This window comes from Onychostruthus taczanowskii, unplaced genomic scaffold (genome assembly GCF_017590055.1).
Source record: "Onychostruthus taczanowskii isolate IOZ18803 unplaced genomic scaffold, ASM1759005v1 scaffold6, whole genome shotgun sequence".
Lineage (NCBI taxonomy): Eukaryota > Metazoa > Chordata > Aves > Passeriformes > Passeridae > Onychostruthus > Onychostruthus taczanowskii.
In genome coordinates this window covers 15,311,666-15,331,170 of record NW_024503679.1, presented here as the reverse complement: position 1 = coordinate 15,331,170, position 19,505 = coordinate 15,311,666, and the positions used below count along the sequence as shown (strand labels likewise).

Sequence of the window (19,505 nt, the reverse complement as noted above, 5' to 3'; positions counted from 1 at the left end):
CATTTTAAGGAATGGGGCAATGTGGGGGTTACTTGATCCACTTCCCACTGATTCTCTGTGGTATTCCCTCTGCTGCTGGGAACACAAAAGATGACATTTTGCACCTTTCATCTGCTCATGTGTCCCTTTAATTCTGCTAATGGTTCCTCTTCCCCTTTTTTTTGTCTCATATACAGGCTCTGATTTTAGCACTCAAGCACAGGGTCCTGGGATGGCTTTCCCAGGATCCTGGCAGATTTAAAGGCCAATATTGCTCCCATGCACCCACATCCCACATTGAGGGTGTCCTTGTGGGTGTAACCCTGGAGCCAGCTTCTCATGGAGGACACCGTGGTGAAACTCCCTTCTGGCACCCAGGCCTTGGACCTACAAAGTCTTCCCTGTGTGGTTGGTGTCTTTGAACATTCCCTGGGACTGTTTCCTGAAGAAAGAGCAGCATTTGGCCCTTGGTTTTTAAGAGAGTTTCCTAACACCAACCTCAAAACAAATGGAAACACTTTTCTCTCCCTTCAGACCAGGACAAAGACTGAGGGTGAGGCTTTAAGGCTAATGAAGCTTTTGGTGTGTGTTTTTTTTATTTCCTCTCAGCTGAGGAGTTCCCTGGCACTATGATAAAAGCCCCCACTGCCCACTGGGGCTCCTCTCCTTGTGGTGAACGTGCTCCTGAGAGACACAAAGGTTTCCCCAGAAGCACGTTCCCATTCCCTGGCTCCAATTAGAGAAGATTTTCTGTGTTTGTTGCTAACAACGTTCTTCCTTGCCTTTGGCTCAGCAGGAACCTGATTAGTGACTTCCCAGGGTCCTTGAAACCCGAGGGAATTAGTATGCCTTTAATTTTGTCCAAGCTGATACTTAGGGGGACAGCTGGGAACATTGTAAAGCAGCTTCTGGCAGTGAAGAGTCCCAGCAAAGCGTTTCCCAGAGCCCTGGTAGTGATGCTCAGCCTGCCCACCTGAAGCCAGCCCATGCAGGGAGCTGCAGCATTAACCAGTGAAAGACATGGCCCTGCTCCTCTTCCTTTTCCTTGCAACAGCTGGATTTGGCCAGCTGTGCTTTGGTGGTACCTGGTGACCACGCTGTGTTTGTGTCACTTTGCTGCTGTTCACAGCTTTTTTTCAGTGTTTATTGACAGCCAGACACATCCTTCATTTCTTGGATGCTCATCCCAGCTTCCCAGGATCTGGGCTGACCTGGCATGCCAACAAGTTGTGCAGCCTGGTGCAACATCCTGGTGAAGCAGTGCATTGCCCTGTAACTCAGGGAACCACTGTGCAATAGGAACCACAATAGCACTGCTTGGCTGGAGATTTTTAAAACACTTTGAGCTCCTTGGAAGGAGCAGGGTAGGTGCAAACCTGTTCTGTTACTCTGTGGTTAAAGGCTGCCTGAGATGATGGTTTGAAGTGAAAACAGCAGCCAACAGGGCAGCTCACACATCCCTAGATATGGTCACTCCATAGTTTGGGGCATTTTCAGGGGCTACTTCACTTCCCAGGTACTGGAAAGGCTGAGCCAGCCTGGGGCTGAGACCCCTCTACTGTGTGCAGGACACAGGAATTCCATCAGAGTCGTGCTTAGCCTTAGCTTTTGCTGTAACTGTTACAAGTGATAAAATATCAGTTTTCTCCATTTGCCTCCCCACAAGTTGGTTTAAAGGGAATGAAGGCAGATCCTGCTATAGCTTAGTGCATTACAAGCCAACTCAAATGACTCCCCACTGTCTTTTCATCTCCATGAGACTTTTAATGCCCTAAGTCTTTGCATGTCCTGGCACACAGCCCAATTGAAGCATGAGCTCCAACAGAAGTTTTACATTTAAAGCTGTTCTTTTGGCTTCAGAAATTTGCAGATTGAGGCTGAGAGAAGCAATTCAGCTGTTTACTTGCAGATCTCCACCAGGCCTGCTGTGCTCTTGCCCTCGCCTCGGTCAGAGTTGTTAACAGCATTTTCCAATTAAAGTAGCAGCCTCAGTTACAGAAAATGCTTTTCCTATCTGGGAATGTATCTGATTTTACTCTTTTTAAATTACTCATGGAGCACAGGGGTGTTTTGTTTCCCACCCCTTATTTTAATTAATCCATCATCATTTCTGGTGACAAGGTTGGCTTTTGTTGGATTTTTTATTTCTTGCCATTTCCATCAGCTTGTGCCAATACCACTCAGTCTCCACATTACTGATGATGGGGAGACTGATGTGAGCAATCCGGCAAATATCAAGTGGACAGGCAATTCCTGAATTTCTGCTCACTCAGAGCAGGAAAAATTACACCTATTCTGGAGATAGCCCTGCCAGAAAATCTTAGAGCCATACTGTGTAAATTGTAGCCACTTCCCTGTCTGAAATAGTCCTACTCTGCAAACTTGGCTTTCAAGACCTCCACAGCCAAGGTTTCTTTCTGTTACCTGAAAATTCCAAGTCTCTAGGAGAATAAATGGTAGCAGCTGAAACCTTCCTCTTTCCTCACAGTAATGAGGTAAGAGCTTCTTTTTTTCACTTCACCTCACTGCAAGGAACGTGCTGGGCCCCATCCTGCCCGTGGTGCAACAAGCTCAGCAAGGCTTGTCCTGTGGGCTGCAGTGGGATCTGCCTCTGGGATTTTCACTCCTGCCAGTTTTCCATAGTGAACAACCTTGTGACTGTCTTCTGGCTGAACATGCTTTGAACATGAGCATGGCAGTGCTTGGGCTGGGCCTGCAGCACCTGGGGCAGGACCAGATGCAGTGACAAAATCCCAGGATCCCAGTGCTGACATCCTTCCCAGGAGGCCACAAAGCCCCTCTGTCCAGCAACATCCTTCTCCCAGAGTCTGAGCAGCTGCAGCTCGTGCCCACCACAGTGACCCTCAAACCTGGGAGCACCTCTGTTCTTCAGGACCCTTGCAAGGATGCTCCAACCACAGACTCCCAGACAAGGAAGCAAAGCCTTCTGCTGCCACCACGTGTTGCTTGCTCATTATTGTTGCCACACACCAGTAAAAACCTGGGAACACTATTGGGAAGCATGAAGAGGAGCCAGCACAGCCATGCAGCTCTGGAGGTCAAGGATCTTGCTTTGGAAGACTCTTCTGTTCCTTCTGTTCCTCCCTCAAGATCAGGGTGTTCCTCATACTCAAAAATCTCAAAATCAGATTGGGCCTGTTTGGAAGTGAGATGATCTGGAGGCAGCAAAGCACAGAGGTGTCCTGGTCCCTCCCAGGATGTGTGTGAGCCCTGGGAGCCCGCCAGCGATGCCGAGCGATATCGGATACGGCACAGAGCATCCAGGAGTCTTGGCTCAGGCCACGAGGAGCACAGAGTGAGAGACAGCTCTTGGCAGGCTCAGCTCACATGATAAGGTCATTGGAAAGACAAGTGATGCTTTCATCAACCTGCCTCTCCCCAGAATCAGCACCAGCTCAAGCAAGGGTCTGTGCTCCTGTAATATCCTGTGCTCCATGTAGTGCCAAGGACAAAAGCTTCCTCACAAAGAGGTTGAAGGTTCTTTTCCCAACCAGTGTCCCAGCCCCCAACTCCCATCGTTCCTGGCCCTGTCAGGTTCCAGTTTTGAACAGCACCCCTTGGAAAGGTAATTTTCTCTCTGAATCAGTGGCACCTCTCAAGCTGAAGGGAGAGCAGGCTGTAGTTGCTGGCTCTCTGCTGCTTCGCAGCAGTTACAATTTGGGATCTTGTGGTTTTGTCCTTTGTTGGAGTAGCACATGCTGACTATTCTGGAGAGCATCAATCCCAAAAGCTGCCTGAAGCCTGGGCTGACAGGTTGGTAGTAGCAGCCAAGCTCTCTCATGGAACCAGTTTGTGGCTGGGGGAGGTCCCAGAGCAGTGTTCCTGACCATCCCTAGCCCAGCTCCTTGGAGCGGTAGGGCTGGATCTTTGCCATCCTTTCACCAAGAACCTTTTTGGCATGGCACCATGAACAGATGGGCCATGGAGCAATTCCTCAGCTCAGATTGTCCACAGGCTGCCCTGGACCCTGCCTGGAGCTCTCTGAGAACATCTGAAGGGAACAGCACTCGCTGGCAGGGCTTACGTGCTCCGGCAATTGGGGATTGCAAACACATGCTTCAGTTATGCAAGAAATCTTTGACTTGTTCTGAATGCAATTCTGCCTGGGTTTCTTCCCAGGAACATTCCTGTTCTTCACAATTTACCAGTTGCAGGAAGGGAGAAGGGAGAAGGGGGGATTTTAGGCGTAAGGGAGAGGAAAGGGAGCAAATCTCATGGTGCTTTCCCTCGCCAAATTTCTCCAGGAGGACAGGGTGTGGAGCATGGACTCCGGAGTCTGGGACAATCCCAAGAAAATATGAATTACAAAATTAAAACCACTTTTAATTAGTCATTTGTTTTTATAGAAAGAATGAGTCTGTTTTTCTGAAGTAATTCAGTGCCTGCTATCACACACACCAGGCAGCCCCTGCCAAATGGAGCTGTGTGATAGAAGGCAAGCCCAGAATGAGGGCTCTGAGCAGAGACACCTTATCTCCTCCAGGAGACAGCAGTGCCATTCAGATCTGCATTCTGCTTCCCCAGATAAAAGTGCCACTCCTGAGTCACTGCATACGTGAGAGAGATGCAAATGTAGTCCCCGTAGGTGGGAGTAATTTGATGTCTGAGATGAATGATGAAGCTGGGCCTTTATCGTCACACCTGCTCTGCTCCAGACAAGAGAGGAAGCGTGAGAGGGTGGAGGCAGGAGCTGCTTCTGCCCTGGGAGAAGCCAGAGATGCAGGGTACCCAGCTCCTCACACCCTGACTCCAGGTGACACAAATCTCTCTTCCCAAGGAGGGACACAGTGGCTGTCATCCGTGGGGGGCTGGGCTCACACTGCGCTGGGAGGGGGAGCGCTGTACCAGGCTGGCCCTGAGCAGGATGTCCCTGCAGAGAAGGTGTCACACGGGCTCTGTGCTCCTTTCCAGATGTCACCTGAACCATCAGCTCCTTGCTGCAGCCCGAGACCCTTCCAGGGCAGTCAGTTACAGGGCTTGTGCTCCATGGCAAAGCCTGGGACCTGCTGAGCTACACGAGCTCCAAGGGGAGAAAGCCTTAAAAGAGACAAGGTGTAACCTGATGCTACCAAACATGCACTCTGAGTAACCTCCACAGCTCAATTGACTCCATTAAGTATTTACCTATAATTAATTTAATTTGGTTGAGGTTTTCTCCCCTGTGTTGGGTGCCTACTGTATCAACCTCTTAAAATTATGGCTGTGTGTATAATTCAGTCAAATGTACATGCAGTACCCACAGAAGCTGAGTCACTGCAGGTACCAGGCAGAGGTTTATTTTGTTGTGTTTGGCTCGTGCTTCTGACTTAACACAGGGGTAACTCCACTAAAATTGGTTGTGCTGCATTAGTCCAAAGCCAGAGCAGAGCCCAGCTTTTATTCATTATTTGCAAGAGAGACATCATAATTTCTATAATGCCATGTCCAGAGTATGGGTGGGGTTTGCTCCAGCTGCCTTCCCAGTCTCCCACTGGGGAACAATGAAATGAAGGTAAAAAGGAATATCCATCTTTTTCTCTTTTTGTGTGTATAATTCCAGCAGATTCCTATTGCCTCACAGTGCTGTGTAGGAACCTTTCCCAGATATCTGCTGAATTAAACAGGAGTGATTGGTTGATTCTGAGGAGATGCTCAAGAAGTTTTTCCTGAAGTTACCCTTTTCCCAAGGGTGGAGAGCAGCCTGTGACTGAGTGAGAGGTTTTATTGCACAGCTTAGAATGCAGCTGAAAGAGAAGCACAGAACAACACAGGGAAATGTGTGTCTGACACTTCTCACACTTCTGAAGTGAGCCTGAGGAAAGAGGGACAAATCCCAAGTGATGAGGAAAACTGCAGTTCTGGGTCTGAGCAAGAGCTCCCAGGAATCACAGGGACACAGGAGAAGAGCCCTGTTCTAGATTATTTGGAGATTCCCAGCCAAGACCTTCATGAAAGTTTTGATTCTTTCTTACAGGGATTAAGTCTGGGAAGCAGCTGGCATGGATGTGAATTCCAGCTGGTGCCCAGCACCATGGACACTCTGTGGATTGAGTGCAAATGAGCAGACTCAGCTGTCACCCTCTGCACTGATCTCAGCCAGGGCAGGAGGATTCTTCCTGAAATTCAGGGCACTAATGACCCTTGTGGTGGTTAAGTGCAGATAATGACTGAACCATTGAGCTCTCAGACAGACTCTGCTTGTTTGGGGCTGTGCAGCTCTCACAATCTGTCTGCTAACTACAAAAATATTCCAATTATTTGGAATTATGACATCACCCATGCAATTGACCCAGATCCAACATCAGCACTCCCACAAAACAGTTATTTCTTGTTAAACACTATCGAGGACAGTAATCTAGCCCAGACTGAGCCCAGACAGCAAAGCCTGGTTGATTCCCCCAAATTTCCAGCATTTCCTCAGCAGTTTATTTTCCCGGTTCAACAGGGTAGCCTGAGTAACCTGGATCTGTTTGACAAAACGTGATTGTTGCTTGTAGCTTTTGAACTTCAGTAGTCACAGAGAGGCTCGCAGTTTATTTTCCCGGTTCAACAGGGTAGCCTGAGTAACCTGGATCTGTTTGACAAAACGTGATAAGCTTGTAGCTTTTGAACCTCACTAGTCACAGAGAGGCTTCAAGTGGCTCAGGAAAGGCATTTTGGTACCTTTCATCTGCTCCCCATGCTTGTAAAGCCCTCACCAGCACACTAAATCCATCATCTGTCGGGCCACAAAGCTGCCTGAGCCCAAAGTCATCTGCTCCTGGGACGATCTGGCCCAGGGATGGAGGGAAGGAAATCCTGCTGGGAGATGGGGAGCTGGCTCAGCCACAGTCCTGCCTGGCCACTCTCCCAGCACCCTTCCATCCCTGCCAAAATCCCTCAGTCCCACCAAGGTGTGTGGGCAGGTAAGGGCTGTGAAGAACAGCTGTTGCTTAAAGAAATTCTTGATGCTTGAGGAGCCTTCTTTCCTCTCACTGTGTCACATTTACCAGCTGATGATGTAGCTTGTCCAGGGGTAGCCAGAGCTGGAGAGGAAATGCCCTCCCCTCATGCCTGCAGCACTGGGGGTGCACAGGGGAAGGCAAAGGGATGGCCAACGACTGCACTCAGCTTTAATTTCATTTAAAAGCAGGTTTGTCCATCACCTGTAGGGCACGGAGCAGCCAGGCCTGGGGCTGAGCCAAACCCAGGCTGCCGCTGCAGGAGATGTTCACCCCGCCGAATTCTGACAGCTGGCAAGGAGGGCATCATTCCTCCTGTCCCTGCACCCCAAAAAAGCTTTGAATGTGGGACTTGCTAGCAGCGTGTCCTGAGCTTGCTTTTTAAACATCAGCCGTGAGTCAGGGGGGGCCAAGGCAAACACAGAGTGTGGAGCACGGCTGGTCAGCTCTGCAGGCACCCACAGAAATACCGACAGTGTCAAACTGACATATTGTAATGTGGCATATTGTAATAGGGACACACTGTAATAGGGACACACCGTAATATGGACACAGTGTAATATGGACACATATTACATCTGTTAACATATTGTAATAGGGACACACTGTAATAGGGACACACCGTAATATGGACACATTACATCTGTTATTACATGCTGATGATGTAATAACTGAGATGTTAGTGTAACACGGGGCTGTGCAGGTGTGTGACGTGACCCCTTGTACCAGTGTGTGACGTGTCCTCGGACAGTGGCACCTCGCCCGTGGTTGTACAGGTGTGTGACATGGCCTGTTGTACAGGTGAGTGACATCACCCGTCGTTCAGGTGTGTGACCTGACCCATTGAACCGGCGTGTGACGTGTCCCGGGGCAGTGGCACCTCACCCGGGGCTATGCAGGTTGTGTGAGGTGTCCCTGTGTGCAGGTGTGCAGTGTCCCCCTGTTCAGGTGTGTGACCTCACCCCTGTTCAGGTGTGTGCAGTGTCCCTCGTTCGGGTGTGTGACTCGGTCCCGTCCCGGCCGGAACGGGGCCGCGGGCCCTTTAAGCGAGGCCCCGCCCTCTGCCCGTCCCGGCCCCGCCCGCTCAGCCCCTCCCTCCTCATCGCCCATCCCGAGCTCCCATTGGCTGGGCGGTGCTGAGGTCCCGCCTTCCGGCGCCGCCAGCCAATGGGAGGAGCGCTGGGCGAGACCGTGGCCAGGTTGGTGCGGGGCCGATGGCGGCGGGTCCGTGAGGGGAGCGCTGGGAGGGGGGTGGGAACCGGGACGTCCTGAGGGGAACGGGGCCCTTGGGGGCAGCGGGACACCCGGAGGGGAGCGGGGCCCCAGTGGGGAGCGGGATACTCTGAGGGGATCCGGACCCTCCTCAAGTGATGAGGGCGTTGGGGTCGCCTGAAGCGCTGAGGGCAGCGAGACGCTGTGAGGGGAGCGGGACCCCCGAGGCGCCGAGGGCAGCGGGAGCTGAGGGGAGCGGGACCCCCGAGGTGCCGAGGGCAGCGGGGCGCGCTGAGGGACGAAGGACTCTCCCGAAATGCTGAGGGGACCGGGCTCCCTTGAGGGCATGGGGATCCCCCTGAAGTGCTGGCGAGGTCGGGCCCCCAGAGGACAGCTCGGCAGCCCCTGAGCAGGGAGCTGTGCCGGGGGAGGCCGGGGTGTCCCACGGCAGCCTCCAGCCTGGTCCTGCGTGTTGAACTCCCTCGGCACAGCCGAGCCCAGCCCGCAGCTCTGGGTGCCGTGCCCGGGGCCACGGAAATGCCATTAAATCGTAGTGATTTCACCTGAAGAATGCCTTGGGGGTAGATGGAGAACGTTAAGGTCAAGGATCCATAACAGTGTGGGGTTTTCTTACCTATACCTCATCCTGACAACAAATTGTGGAGCTGAGGATTTAAGAAAAAAACCAAACCAACCCGAACTTTCAGCTGTAGGCTGAGCAATAATTAAAGTGCTCAGGCAGGTTCTAGTTGTCATGCAGCAAAATGAAGCCTTGTTTTTCGGGTTGAAGTTAAGCGTAGCATGAGCTGTCCTTATTTAAAAAAAAAAAAGTTTTCTTCCAAGAACTTAAATGGGGATTCCTAAAGTGTAGAGAGCTAAGGACGTATAAAAAGGATTACTTTGTTCAGTTTTTCATGTCTGTTGGTAGACCTGATGTATGTTTTGACCATAATTGAAGATAGTTCGCCCAAGTGACTGTGTTTCTCTTTTAACAAAATTATAGAATGTAGCATTTAAAATGTTGAACAACATACTTATAAAGTGGTTTGTTCACAGGTAGACCAAAAAAAAAAAAACCAAAAAAAAGGGAAAAAAATCCTGATTGCTGCAGTTTGAGTATGTAACTTTTCTAATATTGCTGGTAGAATGACACTTCTGGATTTGCCCCTTTGTGTAGTGAGTGTTCACACCTGCCAGCTTTCTGTGCATTCTCTGAATCCTTCACGCTGAGAGCTAAACTCTGGTCTTGAGGAAACTGAAAGTGTCTGGGTTCTGTTGCAGGTGCTGCTGCTGTGGAAGATGAGGCTGCATGAGAGCCGGACAAGGCCCTTCCAGGCTCCTGCCGCTGTGCACAGCTTCCCGGGCAGGCAGGTGTTCGTGTTCCCCCATGGCCGCCCGGACTCGGAGGAGGAGTCCGAGGAGGAGGAGGAGCTCAACGTGATGGAGCTGCGGCCCAGGGGCAAGGAGCAGCAGCGGGGCAGCGCCCGGGCCAGGCTGGGGGACGTGGTGCTCCTGGAGAGGGAGCTCACCGAGGAGGACAGCCTCAACAAGCTGGCCCTGCAGTACGGCTGTAAGGTGAGGGTTAGCCACCCCGGGGCTTTCACGTGCAGCGGCTTCCAGAGGCGTCCTGTGGTCTGCTGGCTCTGACAGGTGTCAGCCCTGTGTGTTGTGTGGATGGTCACTGTCTGGGTAAAACTGGAGACAGGCAGAAATAACCCCAGACAAACACAAAAAGGAGTTGTTCAGCCAACAGGCTGGGACCATGCTGTCAGCCTCACACCCTGCCTGACCTGCTTTCCTGTTTAATTTCGGTGACTAAGTGCAGGTTGTACCAAGTTATTTCAGTGAGGGCAAACATTAGGGAGCTGACTGTAGAAATGAGGGCCAGGGCTGTGCTCTCAAGGAACATTGGAGTTTTTGAAGCAAATTGAGCAGTACAAAGAGACACCACAGTTATAGGTGAGGTCTTTTGTTTATTTTTTTAAAGGTATCAGCTTACATTTTCCAAGTAAGGTCTGAGTCTAACAGGGGTGGATGTGGAGAGGTGCCAAAGTTCAGTCCCAAAGTCCAGGTGGTGTCTGTGTTTGGGTTTTGGTTGTTTGCTGTCATCCCAAAGCGTGCACTGTTGAGGTGCCTGTGGGCAGGAGGGAGGGCGTGTGCACAGTGAGATTTCTGAGTTGGAACAACTACACAGCACGTTTTCTTTGTTCCAGAAAAGAGCAAAACTGCTGGAACGTTTAATTACCTGCTCTGAACATTGGAAGCCCCCCGTTGTTTAGCAGTTGGAGCTGTGTTTTTAGAGCCCCCTTTATCTGCAAGCTGGGCTGTGATTTCAGAGCTCCATGATGAAACAATTGGCCAGCGACCGCAGCAGGGATAATGATACAGCTCTGGCTCCAGTGCTGCCCTGCCAGTGCAGGCTTGCTTAACCACACAGCAGCTGTATGGTGCAGCTGAGGCAAGAGGCCTTAGAGGGATTGCAGCAATTCCTCCCCTCCCATGCCCTTAGAAACAAAAACAAAACAAGAAAGGCACCCATGTGTGTTCTGCTGACGAGCCTGATGCGAGTCTGGTAGGACTTGAATAGGCCTTGATTGGTCCCAGGAGAGCCTGAGAAGGCAGAGCTGAGCTTTGCTTGGGTTTAGAGCTGTGTGCTGCTCTCAGCAGCACCTGGGCAGACTCACAGCAGTTGGGAAGATTGTAAAGAGTTCTTTGGTTTATGAAGAGTCCTGCTGTGCCGCTGCACTGTCACCCAGTTCTGTGGCTGCACTGTCACCCTGCTGTGGCTGCTCCTCTGCTGCCCCACTCCCAGAGCCTTTCAGCCCCTCTGGAGGCTGCTGGGCCTGCCAGGGGAAAAGCAAACTGATGGAAGGGACCACATAGCCAGTGTTCTCCTCCCTCAGGACAAAAACTGTGCTGCTGCCTCCCTCCATTCCAGAGAGGGCACTTCTGACTTGTTCCAGTTAAACTGAAATCCTTATTGTAGGAAATTTGTCTCTTTAAAGACTGGCATGACAGTTTTCATGTGTTTTATTTTATTTGCACAATTAAACAGCTCCTGAAAGGTCGCCAGGACAGCAGTGAGAACTGTAACCACAGATATATAGGGAAATGTGTGTAAAAATCCAGGATGAACTTCTCCTTGAAATGAATGAGAACTTGACATTGGTTTCAGAATCTGCTTGGGAAGGGGATAGTAAGACAGTGCAACAAATAGCTCTGTGTGTGTGCCACAGATAACTTGGCAGAGATGCAAAGCACTTCAAAATTCTCATTTTTACTCTTGACCATTTATAGTCCTGGCTTGCTTTTGGCATTGTTCTTAGGCTGGGACAAGAGGAGCTCGCTGCAGCCAAAAAATTGAGTACAGAAAATAAGCCCAAATGCTTGTGCAGCCCAATCTCTTGCATGCTTCCCATCAGCTTTGTTTGTTGTTTCTGTGTGAGTGCTGCTCCACTTTCTGTTTCTAGAGTCTTAGCACCACACTGCAGTATTTGATTGCAGACACCACGGGGGATATTTACTGTCCCAGTAATTTGTTTTCATTGGAACAAATCCAGAAATTGAAGCAGCACCTCAGTTAGGAGGCTCTGGGTGAGATTGTTATTTCATAACTAAGAAATTTTGCAGGGTTTAAGTCCAGAGCTGACACTGGAGCTGCTGTGAGGACCCCAAAGCAGTGACTGAGGATTCCTTTTGCCTCAGGGTCCCCAGATCAGGTTCTGGATTAAGTGTGCCATTTTCAGAGTTCTGAAGCTTTGCAGAGTAAACGGGAGATTCAGGCCTCCATCTCCTCTCCTCTCCACCTCTGAGCAGAGTGCTTGGGAAGTAAAGTGGGTTTTTTTGTTTTAGCTCCCCAGTTTCCTTGGCAGCCTCAAGCAAGTGTGCAGTGAATGCAGGTCATGTGATTTCTGAAGAGCAAAGCACAGTCCCTGTGCTGTGTCTGTCTGCTGTGATGGATGAGAGGTGCTTTACCTGTTTGTGTTGCCTTTCTCTTTGCTTTGGCTCCTGCTGTTTTGTTTTGTGCCCTCCGGCCTTTTCCTCAAGGTTCTTTCCCATCTCCTTGGCTGCAGCAGAGAGCTCCTGGCACACACAGACATCCTGTTCCTTTCCTTTGACAGAGGGTTTAGTGCAACTGAGAAGCTGCTGTGCTTGCTGGGTGGCTGTGAGTGGCCACTGGATGAAGCATCTTCTCTTAGTTAATGTTAAATAAGGATGCTGCCTGGCCTTTGTATCGGCGCTGCCTGTCCCTGTGTCTGATGCTGCACCTGTGGCTGCTTCTCCCTTGCTCTTCCTGCTGCTGCGTGGGGACACAGCTCACAGACAGGAGCCACCAAAGGTGGTGACAGGAGCACAGAGGTGATTGTCCTTCAGCAGGACATGCTCAGGAGGAATGGGCTGGATGAGCTGCTGTCCTGCAGAAGAGAGGTGTTCCTTGAGCAGAGGATGCTCGTGCCTGTGTGGGAGATCCTCACCTGCTCTCCAGGCTGTGCCCTTGCTTTCAGAATGTTGTGCTCCCAAACTGGAGCTCTGATCACTCTGGAATCATTCCTGAGCAGGAGATGCTCACACTGGTGTTGTGCTGTCACCTGAAGCACTCGTGTGTAAGGTGTGAAAATAGTTTCTTAAAGGATCTGTTAGTTAAAAAGATTCTTCTTGCCTTAACTGAGAGAAGGGCGAAAAAGGCAAAGGCAAGGAAAAGCAGTATGGAGCAAAATACAGCAGGTACAAGAGGTGGAGGTTGTAGACTGGTTTAATGGGGACTGACTATCCTGCAGGGCCTGGAGCACCCCTGGAACTGCTGGGGAACCTCGCAGAACATCAAACCACTTGCATCCAGGGCCTGCCTTTATTCCCTGATGGCTCCTGGCACGCTGGCTTTGTAGCTGCTTCCTGCCTCACTCCTGGGCTGTCCTGCCCTCACTGTTTGTGTCCTTTCTGGATTCCTTAGGTTGCAGATATCAAACGCGTCAACAACTTCATCCGTGAGCAGGACCTGTACGCGCTGAAGTCCATCAAGATCCCGGTGCGGCCGCACGGGCTGCTCACGGAGAGCGCCGGGGCCCCGCGGCCGCCCCCGGCGGGGCCCGCCCAGCCCGGCCTGACGCGCGTGGAGCCGCCGGAGCCCGACCCCGGTGCAGGGGGCTCCGCTGGCGGCCGGCGTCTCAGTGAGTACTTCAGGGGCATCGACCAGAGCATCCAGGACGCCGTGCAGGTGGAGGTGCAGCTGAACGCGGAGTACGGCGGGGAGGGGCTGCAGAGGCCGCCGCCCGAGGCGGGGAAGCGGGACGCTGGGAACGGTGCGGACTGCGGAATCCAGTGGTGGAACGCCGTCTTCATTATGCTCCTGATAGGAATCGTCCTGCCGGTGTTTTATATCATCTATTTTAAAACACAAGGCCTGGTGGCCCACAGCTCTAACATGACAAACTCAAATGTTTCAACAGCTGGATAGGAAGGAGAATTACCACAAGGCTCAGTCGTAGGAAAAAAATCCTAAAGTGAAAGGACAGCCCACTCCAGCCTCTCCAGCAGTGATGCCCGTATGCTTGTGACTGACTCAAGTGCACCCAAGGGGATAAGACAATACAGATTATTTTTATAAGTAGCTGATGATGTAATCCTGAATTTGACTGAAAATTAGGTGATGTGATTTTGATAGGAAAACAAGGATGCTTTGTTGCTTACAGAGATCATCACCCAGGTGGCTTCACAGTTGGGAACTCTGCTGAGGGAAAGTATTTTGTAGCAATTTACTCATTATGGTTGCTTCAGGTATTTCTTAATGCCGTGTCTAGAAGCAAATTCTTTGCTGCTGAGCTAGAGAGTGCAGTATTAATGTGGCTGGAAAGTTGGGAGTTGGTTGCATTTTAAAGAAACACTTTTTGCTGGAAGTGGGGGGACACTTTTTCTCAGAAGTGTCATTTTTGTTTCTTGCAGACCGTGGTGGTTTTGGCCTGCTTGACCCTAGTGCTGCCTTCTGGGGCTCTAAGCTGGGTGTGCCAGGGCACAGTGATGCTGCCAGCACCCCACCTTGTCACCCCTGTGAGCAAACCTTTGAGCTGTGTTCAATTAGGATGCATCAGGGCCACCCCTGGGAAGGGTGAGCCCAGACCTCTTTCCCTCAGTGAAATCCTTCAGAGATGGCTCCTGAGATCAGAGCTCTCCGTGCAGGATCTGTGCTGTCCCAGCGTGCTGCTCAGCCCTGCGTGGCCCCAGGTGGGCAGGGGGTGTTGGATGATGACAGGAGAGCACGAGAGAGGAGTCACAGGCACTTCTCAAGGGCTCGTTTTCTGCCAGGAGGGCTAGTCAGTATTATTTGCTAAAAAAACTAATAATAGTCTGTAGTGGTGCTTCTCAGACACCCAGGCTCAGTCATGGAATTACTTCCTTGTGTGCAGTCTGAGTGGGAGTGAAGTGGGAGCTGGGTGCAGGTTGCAAGGTCCAGGACAGAAGTCCAAGAAGGGTGAAGCCTTTCTAGGAGAGCACCGTGAAGCTGCTGGTTGTGAGTTTCTGTGAACTGACCACGTGCACTGAAAAGCTTCGCAGGGCAGTGGAGGTGTTGGTCAGCCCCAGGGCTGTGCTCTTCAGTCACTCAGCAAACACTGCCTTCCGCAAGGGAGCAGCAAGGGAGGCCTTGGGAGCTTTGCTAAAGAGAAGAACTTCCCTCAGAAATTTGATTCAGCAAATTCTGGGCCCGTGGGCAGAGGTAAAGGCTTTCCTGGAACCAACCACTAAATGTGTGGGCAGGTGCTGTTGGTGCTGAGGGTGAGGGCAGTGCTGGTGGGCAGGGGCAGGAAGCTGCTGTTCATCATCCCCACCTCAGCCCAGCCCCGTCTGCACCTTCCCTGCTGCCAGCAGGACCACAGGGCTTTTCCAGCTTCCCCTGGCAGCCTGAGGCCGGCTGGGGCAGAGCAGGGGCTGTGGTACAAGCACCTGCTGTGCAGGTGTGGCTCAGCCTGGCCCGAAGGACTGCCTCTGCCTGGACAGGGAGGATTGAAGCTTCTCCAGCAAGGTGAGGACCCTGCACCACTCATTCACAACCGTGTGCTGCTACAATGAGAACCTGCGTTCCCTGCAGCTCTCAAAAGTGGGAACCTAATTTTGTTAATGAACACTCCAAAGTATCTTCTATTGAACAAAATCTTGTATTTTTCTTCTGTGAAGAGCTGTACCTCTGTTCTGGGGAGAGGGTGGGACCAGGTTCTTACATTTTTAAATAAAGCCACATGAAATGAAAGCACAAGGGGCACAGCTTGTGCTTTATTTGCTACCACACAGCTGAGCACCTGCCTTGGAAGGAGGGGCCCCTTGCAGCCTCACCTCAGCCTCTGCAGAGAGCAGGAGGAGCAGCAGGAGGAACCGGGGCTGAGGCAGGACTGGCCTTGGGCTCTCCACTCTCCATGGAGCCTGGGTCATCTGCCAGTTTCTCCATGTTTTACAGAAAGGTTCTTAGCAGGCATCAGTCCTTGAGTGCAGGAACAAGTGTGTGTGCATCCCTGCTGCTGACATCCTCGTGGCTGCAGTTAAGAACCAACACCTGGCACCTGGCCTGGCAGCTGCAGGGGGCAAGGACGGGCCGGGACGAGTGCTCTGCAAACACGAGAGAGGCCGGAGTACACAGTAAAAGCCAGTATCTTTACTTTAGTGAATGCAGGATACAAATATTTTACAACAACCTCTAGCATTTTCTTAACCATTTGATAAAAAGTTCACTAGAATATTTATTGTATATTGAAGAAAAAACAACACATTCAGGGAAAAAAATTGAGATTAACTTATTTTTTTTCTTAAAAGATTCGTCTCAAGGATGGCAACAAAGTCCAGCTTGTGCCGCCAAACGGCTTATCAGCATTAAACCGTGAACAGCTTCTTGTGAACTGTTGACTACAAACATTTACCAAATACATAAATCTCTTTTAAAAAAGCCATTTTAAATATAGCAAAGCAGTGTTCTCTTGCACAGCAAAGTGAAGAAAGGTTCTACTAAGATTTAAATGTTTACATTGGTTAAGTCTTTCTTTCACATTCGGATTTAACTTCTGCCCAGGATCAATTGTTAGGAGTTGTTTTGTTCCTTATTTACTATGTATTTCTTGTGCGCACAGTAACTCGCAAGTTTCTGATGCATTAGTGTCCTTGGAGGGAAGGCAAGGCTAAAGCAGTTCTCTCTGACGAGTCCCTGACAACGTGGCGTTCTCAAAACTATCGTGAGAGCTCGAGGATGGAGGTGATTTGTCACAACAGAGATAAAAATCTTAAATCGTTCAGACCTGACTGGGTTCAGCCCAGGATTGGATCCACTTGCACTTCAGTCAGCAGAGATAATTTTAAAAAGTTTTTTTTTTTTAACATGTTGAAATATCTGTGCTATGTCATCTCTTTTTTTTTTAATATAAAACATTTTTACAATTTCTAAAAAAGTATGTTTCAAAGTGAGTTACTTGTTATTAAAAACCAGGATTCCCATGTCCTCGGTGGCAGGAGGTGCTCCCCGAGCCCGGAGGGCTGTGGAAGGACGTTTCTGCCGGGGCTGGGGCAGCACAGGGCCACTCCCTTGCCCGGCTCTTTAGAACTGATTCTTTTTATTATTTTTGTTTAATTCATTGGTGCAATTTCAATACAAACTCTAACCCTTGTGTAGCTTTGTCTTTAAGAAAACAGTAGTTAAGTACTGTTTAAAAACCTGCATAGAAATAAAGACTATTGAGATACAGTCAGCAAAGCCATCTGATAAGGCACACAAGAAAATAGACAGTAAATGTGAATGCAGAACTCCCACTCGGATGTACAGCAAAGTTCATACAGGTGCATAAATCATGGAACTCACATCACTGGTCAGAGCAGCAAAAGGTTCCAGGGAGCAGCAAGTGAATTCGGTCACGGGACACAGCGGCCATGGGAACGTGTCCCTCCTGCCCCCACCCTCCTGCCAGCCGGGATGAACCCAGGAAAGGGGAAGCAGTTCCAAGGGAAGGGCTGAGGGCACTGGAGCCCCTGCGAGTTTAACGCTGCCAGGACAACGAGACAGGGCTGGAGCCACAGGGACACAGGGACACCGCCCTTCTCACCCCTCCCTTACAGCATCAAGGGATTTTTCTTAACTGGAAAAAAAAAAAAAGCCCAAGGAAAAAACATAATAAATATCAGGGCTAACTCTGAAGAGTTTGGGCAATCCCACAGCTCTGCAGCTTCCACCCAGAACCAGCACTGCCAGCCTGGAGGTGACGGGAGCACCGGTGGGATCACGGCCCCGCATCCAACACCAAAGCTGCTCCCAGCCCAGTCTCGTGGCACAAGGGGGCTCTGCATTCCTCCCCCTCTTTCTTGGAAGCAGCAAATTTTTCCCAAACCACTTGCCAACTCACAAAACCTTTTGTGCTCCTCTGATATGTGTCATTTCCCTATCATGAGAAATTAGGTCAAGTTTTTCCACTGGTTTTTTTTTCCTCCTCAGAAGAGGCAGCTTTAAAATGATGCCTTAAAATGTGTTGTAACAGATTTTTTATATTTATGCAGGATGAACTTAACACCGGATTTTTTTTTTGCCACTTTGCTATTTATATACATATATATAAAATGTATAATGAAGCTTAACCATACAGCACAGAGATTACAATTGAACGGCACACATTCACCACCAGTGAGGGGGCCAACCCCTTTATACACCCTCTGAAAAATCTGGATAATAATATTAATAATAATTAAAATCCAAAGAAAGTACAGTATATTTAACAAAATAGTAAATATTAAACAGTGAATACTCTACTTAATAAGGACCTCGCCTTGTTTCAAGTTGGCGTCAATCCACAAAAATATACTTTTTAATCTGGTGACCGTACAATACATAGGTACTTACACCAAAGGTGATAATATATTTAGGATGCTATATACACAAAGAGTTTGGCTCAAATTTAAATTTACATATAAGTGTTCATGGCTTATTTTTCCCCCAAGGTTCCGCCTGCAAGTTTTTCCTTTTCATCTTTGAAAGCAAAAACTAGAAAGTCAAAATAAGATAAAACTATACTCTACAAAAAAGCTACAACATACAGCTTTGGCTTATATAAATAATTCATAGCAGAATGTGTTCAAAAGTACTGTATATAACTTTATATATAGTCTTCAATTCATTAGGGTATTGTTTTCTTTAATATAAAATATACATGAGCTAAAATCCGTTTCTATATTTTTCAAAGGTATGAACGTAAAAACAAATTTGTCAAACATATTCCAATTATAACTTAATATATTAATTTTATTTTGTTAATGTTCTATTTTCTAGGCTAATATTTTCTGAATATTTCATGCGAGTTCTCTATGCTCTCTTTCACTCATTAAAAAAATCACTTCTTTGACCCAATACACTTTTTTTTTTTTTTTTGCACGTGCAAAACAGGGTTTTTGTTTTTTTTTTTTTTATTTCTTATAGCATCAGCCCTTCTCCATGCACCCTCTGCAATAGAGACCCATGCCAGGTTGGGTAATAGAAAGGTCAGTTTATGTACAGTATTGCTTTCTTCTTCCTGCTTTTCTACTGCTCTGCTGCTACAAAGCAATTATTTCTTAACTACGAGTAACCATAGAGCTGACTACACACAGGGACGGTACTACAGGCGAGCCCTCGCTCGGGTGTGGAGGAGGAGGAGACACTGCGGGGACACCGCTCTGCGAGCGCGGGCCGGGCTGGGGTTACACACGAGTCCAGGTAAGTGCCAGACTAGAGATCAAACCTACGGGATTGTTCTGTTACTGTTACCAAGGGACATCTGCAGCTATACAAGAGTTTGTCGTAAGTGCCTGATGATTGGTGTATGCTACACACACTAGCACATATATATGCATGTGAAGATATATATATGCACGTATGTATATACATATAAATATACTTATTCATGTCCTTATTTATAAATTTAGATATGTCAGGACAGTTCATGTTGAGAACACAAAGCTGAGAGGGCGGCTCCGCGGGTTTATGTCACCCACGTGTCCATCCTCATCCGTTTTACCGAGGGGCTCTCCCGATCCTCTGCGTTGGGCGGCCGCCCCAGCACCACGGGCGAGTGGAAGTCGCCGCGCGGGTCCTCGCGGTCGCTGCCGTCGTAGGAGCTGCTGGAGCTGCTCAGGCTGTCGACCGGGGAGCGCCCCAGCTCCTGGCGCGACGGCGGCGGCGGCGGCTGCGGAGGCTGCGGCTGCTGCGGCGGGAACCCCGAGGGGGTGACGCGGTCCCGGGGAGGGGAGATCGGTTCCGATTTGATGTTGATGTTTTGGTTGGTGTTAATGGAGAGATTTGAACCCTGAGATAGCTGGCTGCCGGTGCTGGGGAAAGAAAACCGAAAGGTGCGAATCAGAGAATGCAGAAAGCCAAAACCG

General features: G+C 49.6%; 2 protein-coding genes across 7 annotated transcripts in view; one reads left to right on the top strand and one right to left on the bottom strand.

Annotated features, from left to right (window-relative positions):
* Window positions 1-8,119: 8,119 nt before the first annotated feature.
* Window positions 8,120-15,378, top strand: LYSMD4 (LysM domain containing 4). Its single transcript, XM_041418767.1, has 3 exons — window positions 8,120-8,144; window positions 9,414-9,707; window positions 13,084-15,378. Exons 2-3 carry the CDS (start codon window positions 9,432-9,434, stop codon window positions 13,585-13,587), a joined length of 780 nt encoding a protein of 259 aa, XP_041274701.1. The 5' UTR covers window positions 8,120-8,144; window positions 9,414-9,431; the 3' UTR covers window positions 13,588-15,378.
* A 371-nt stretch (window positions 15,379-15,749) lies between these two features.
* MEF2A (myocyte enhancer factor 2A) overlaps window positions 15,750-19,505 on the bottom strand; it is an 80,862-nt gene continuing 77,106 nt past the window's right edge. For all 6 annotated transcript variants that reach the window (XM_041418763.1, XM_041418765.1, XM_041418766.1 and 3 more), the window contains one exon: window positions 15,750-19,451. In XM_041418763.1, coding sequence (XP_041274697.1) covers window positions 19,106-19,451 — 346 coding nt within the window. In that variant the 3' untranslated portion in view covers window positions 15,750-19,105. The remainder of the gene's footprint in view (window positions 19,452-19,505) is intronic.

What these genes read in the sequence shown, in the direction of transcription:
- LYSMD4 (XM_041418767.1), top strand. Translation starts at nt 9,432, where the DNA reads ATGAGGCTGCATGAGAGCCGGACAAGGCCCTTCCAGGCTCCTGCCGCT. An exon ending in CCCTGCAGTACGGCTGTAAG is followed by an intron (nt 9,708 to 13,083) that starts GTGAGGGTTAGC and finishes TGGATTCCTTAG; the next exon opens with GTTGCAGATATCAAACGCGT.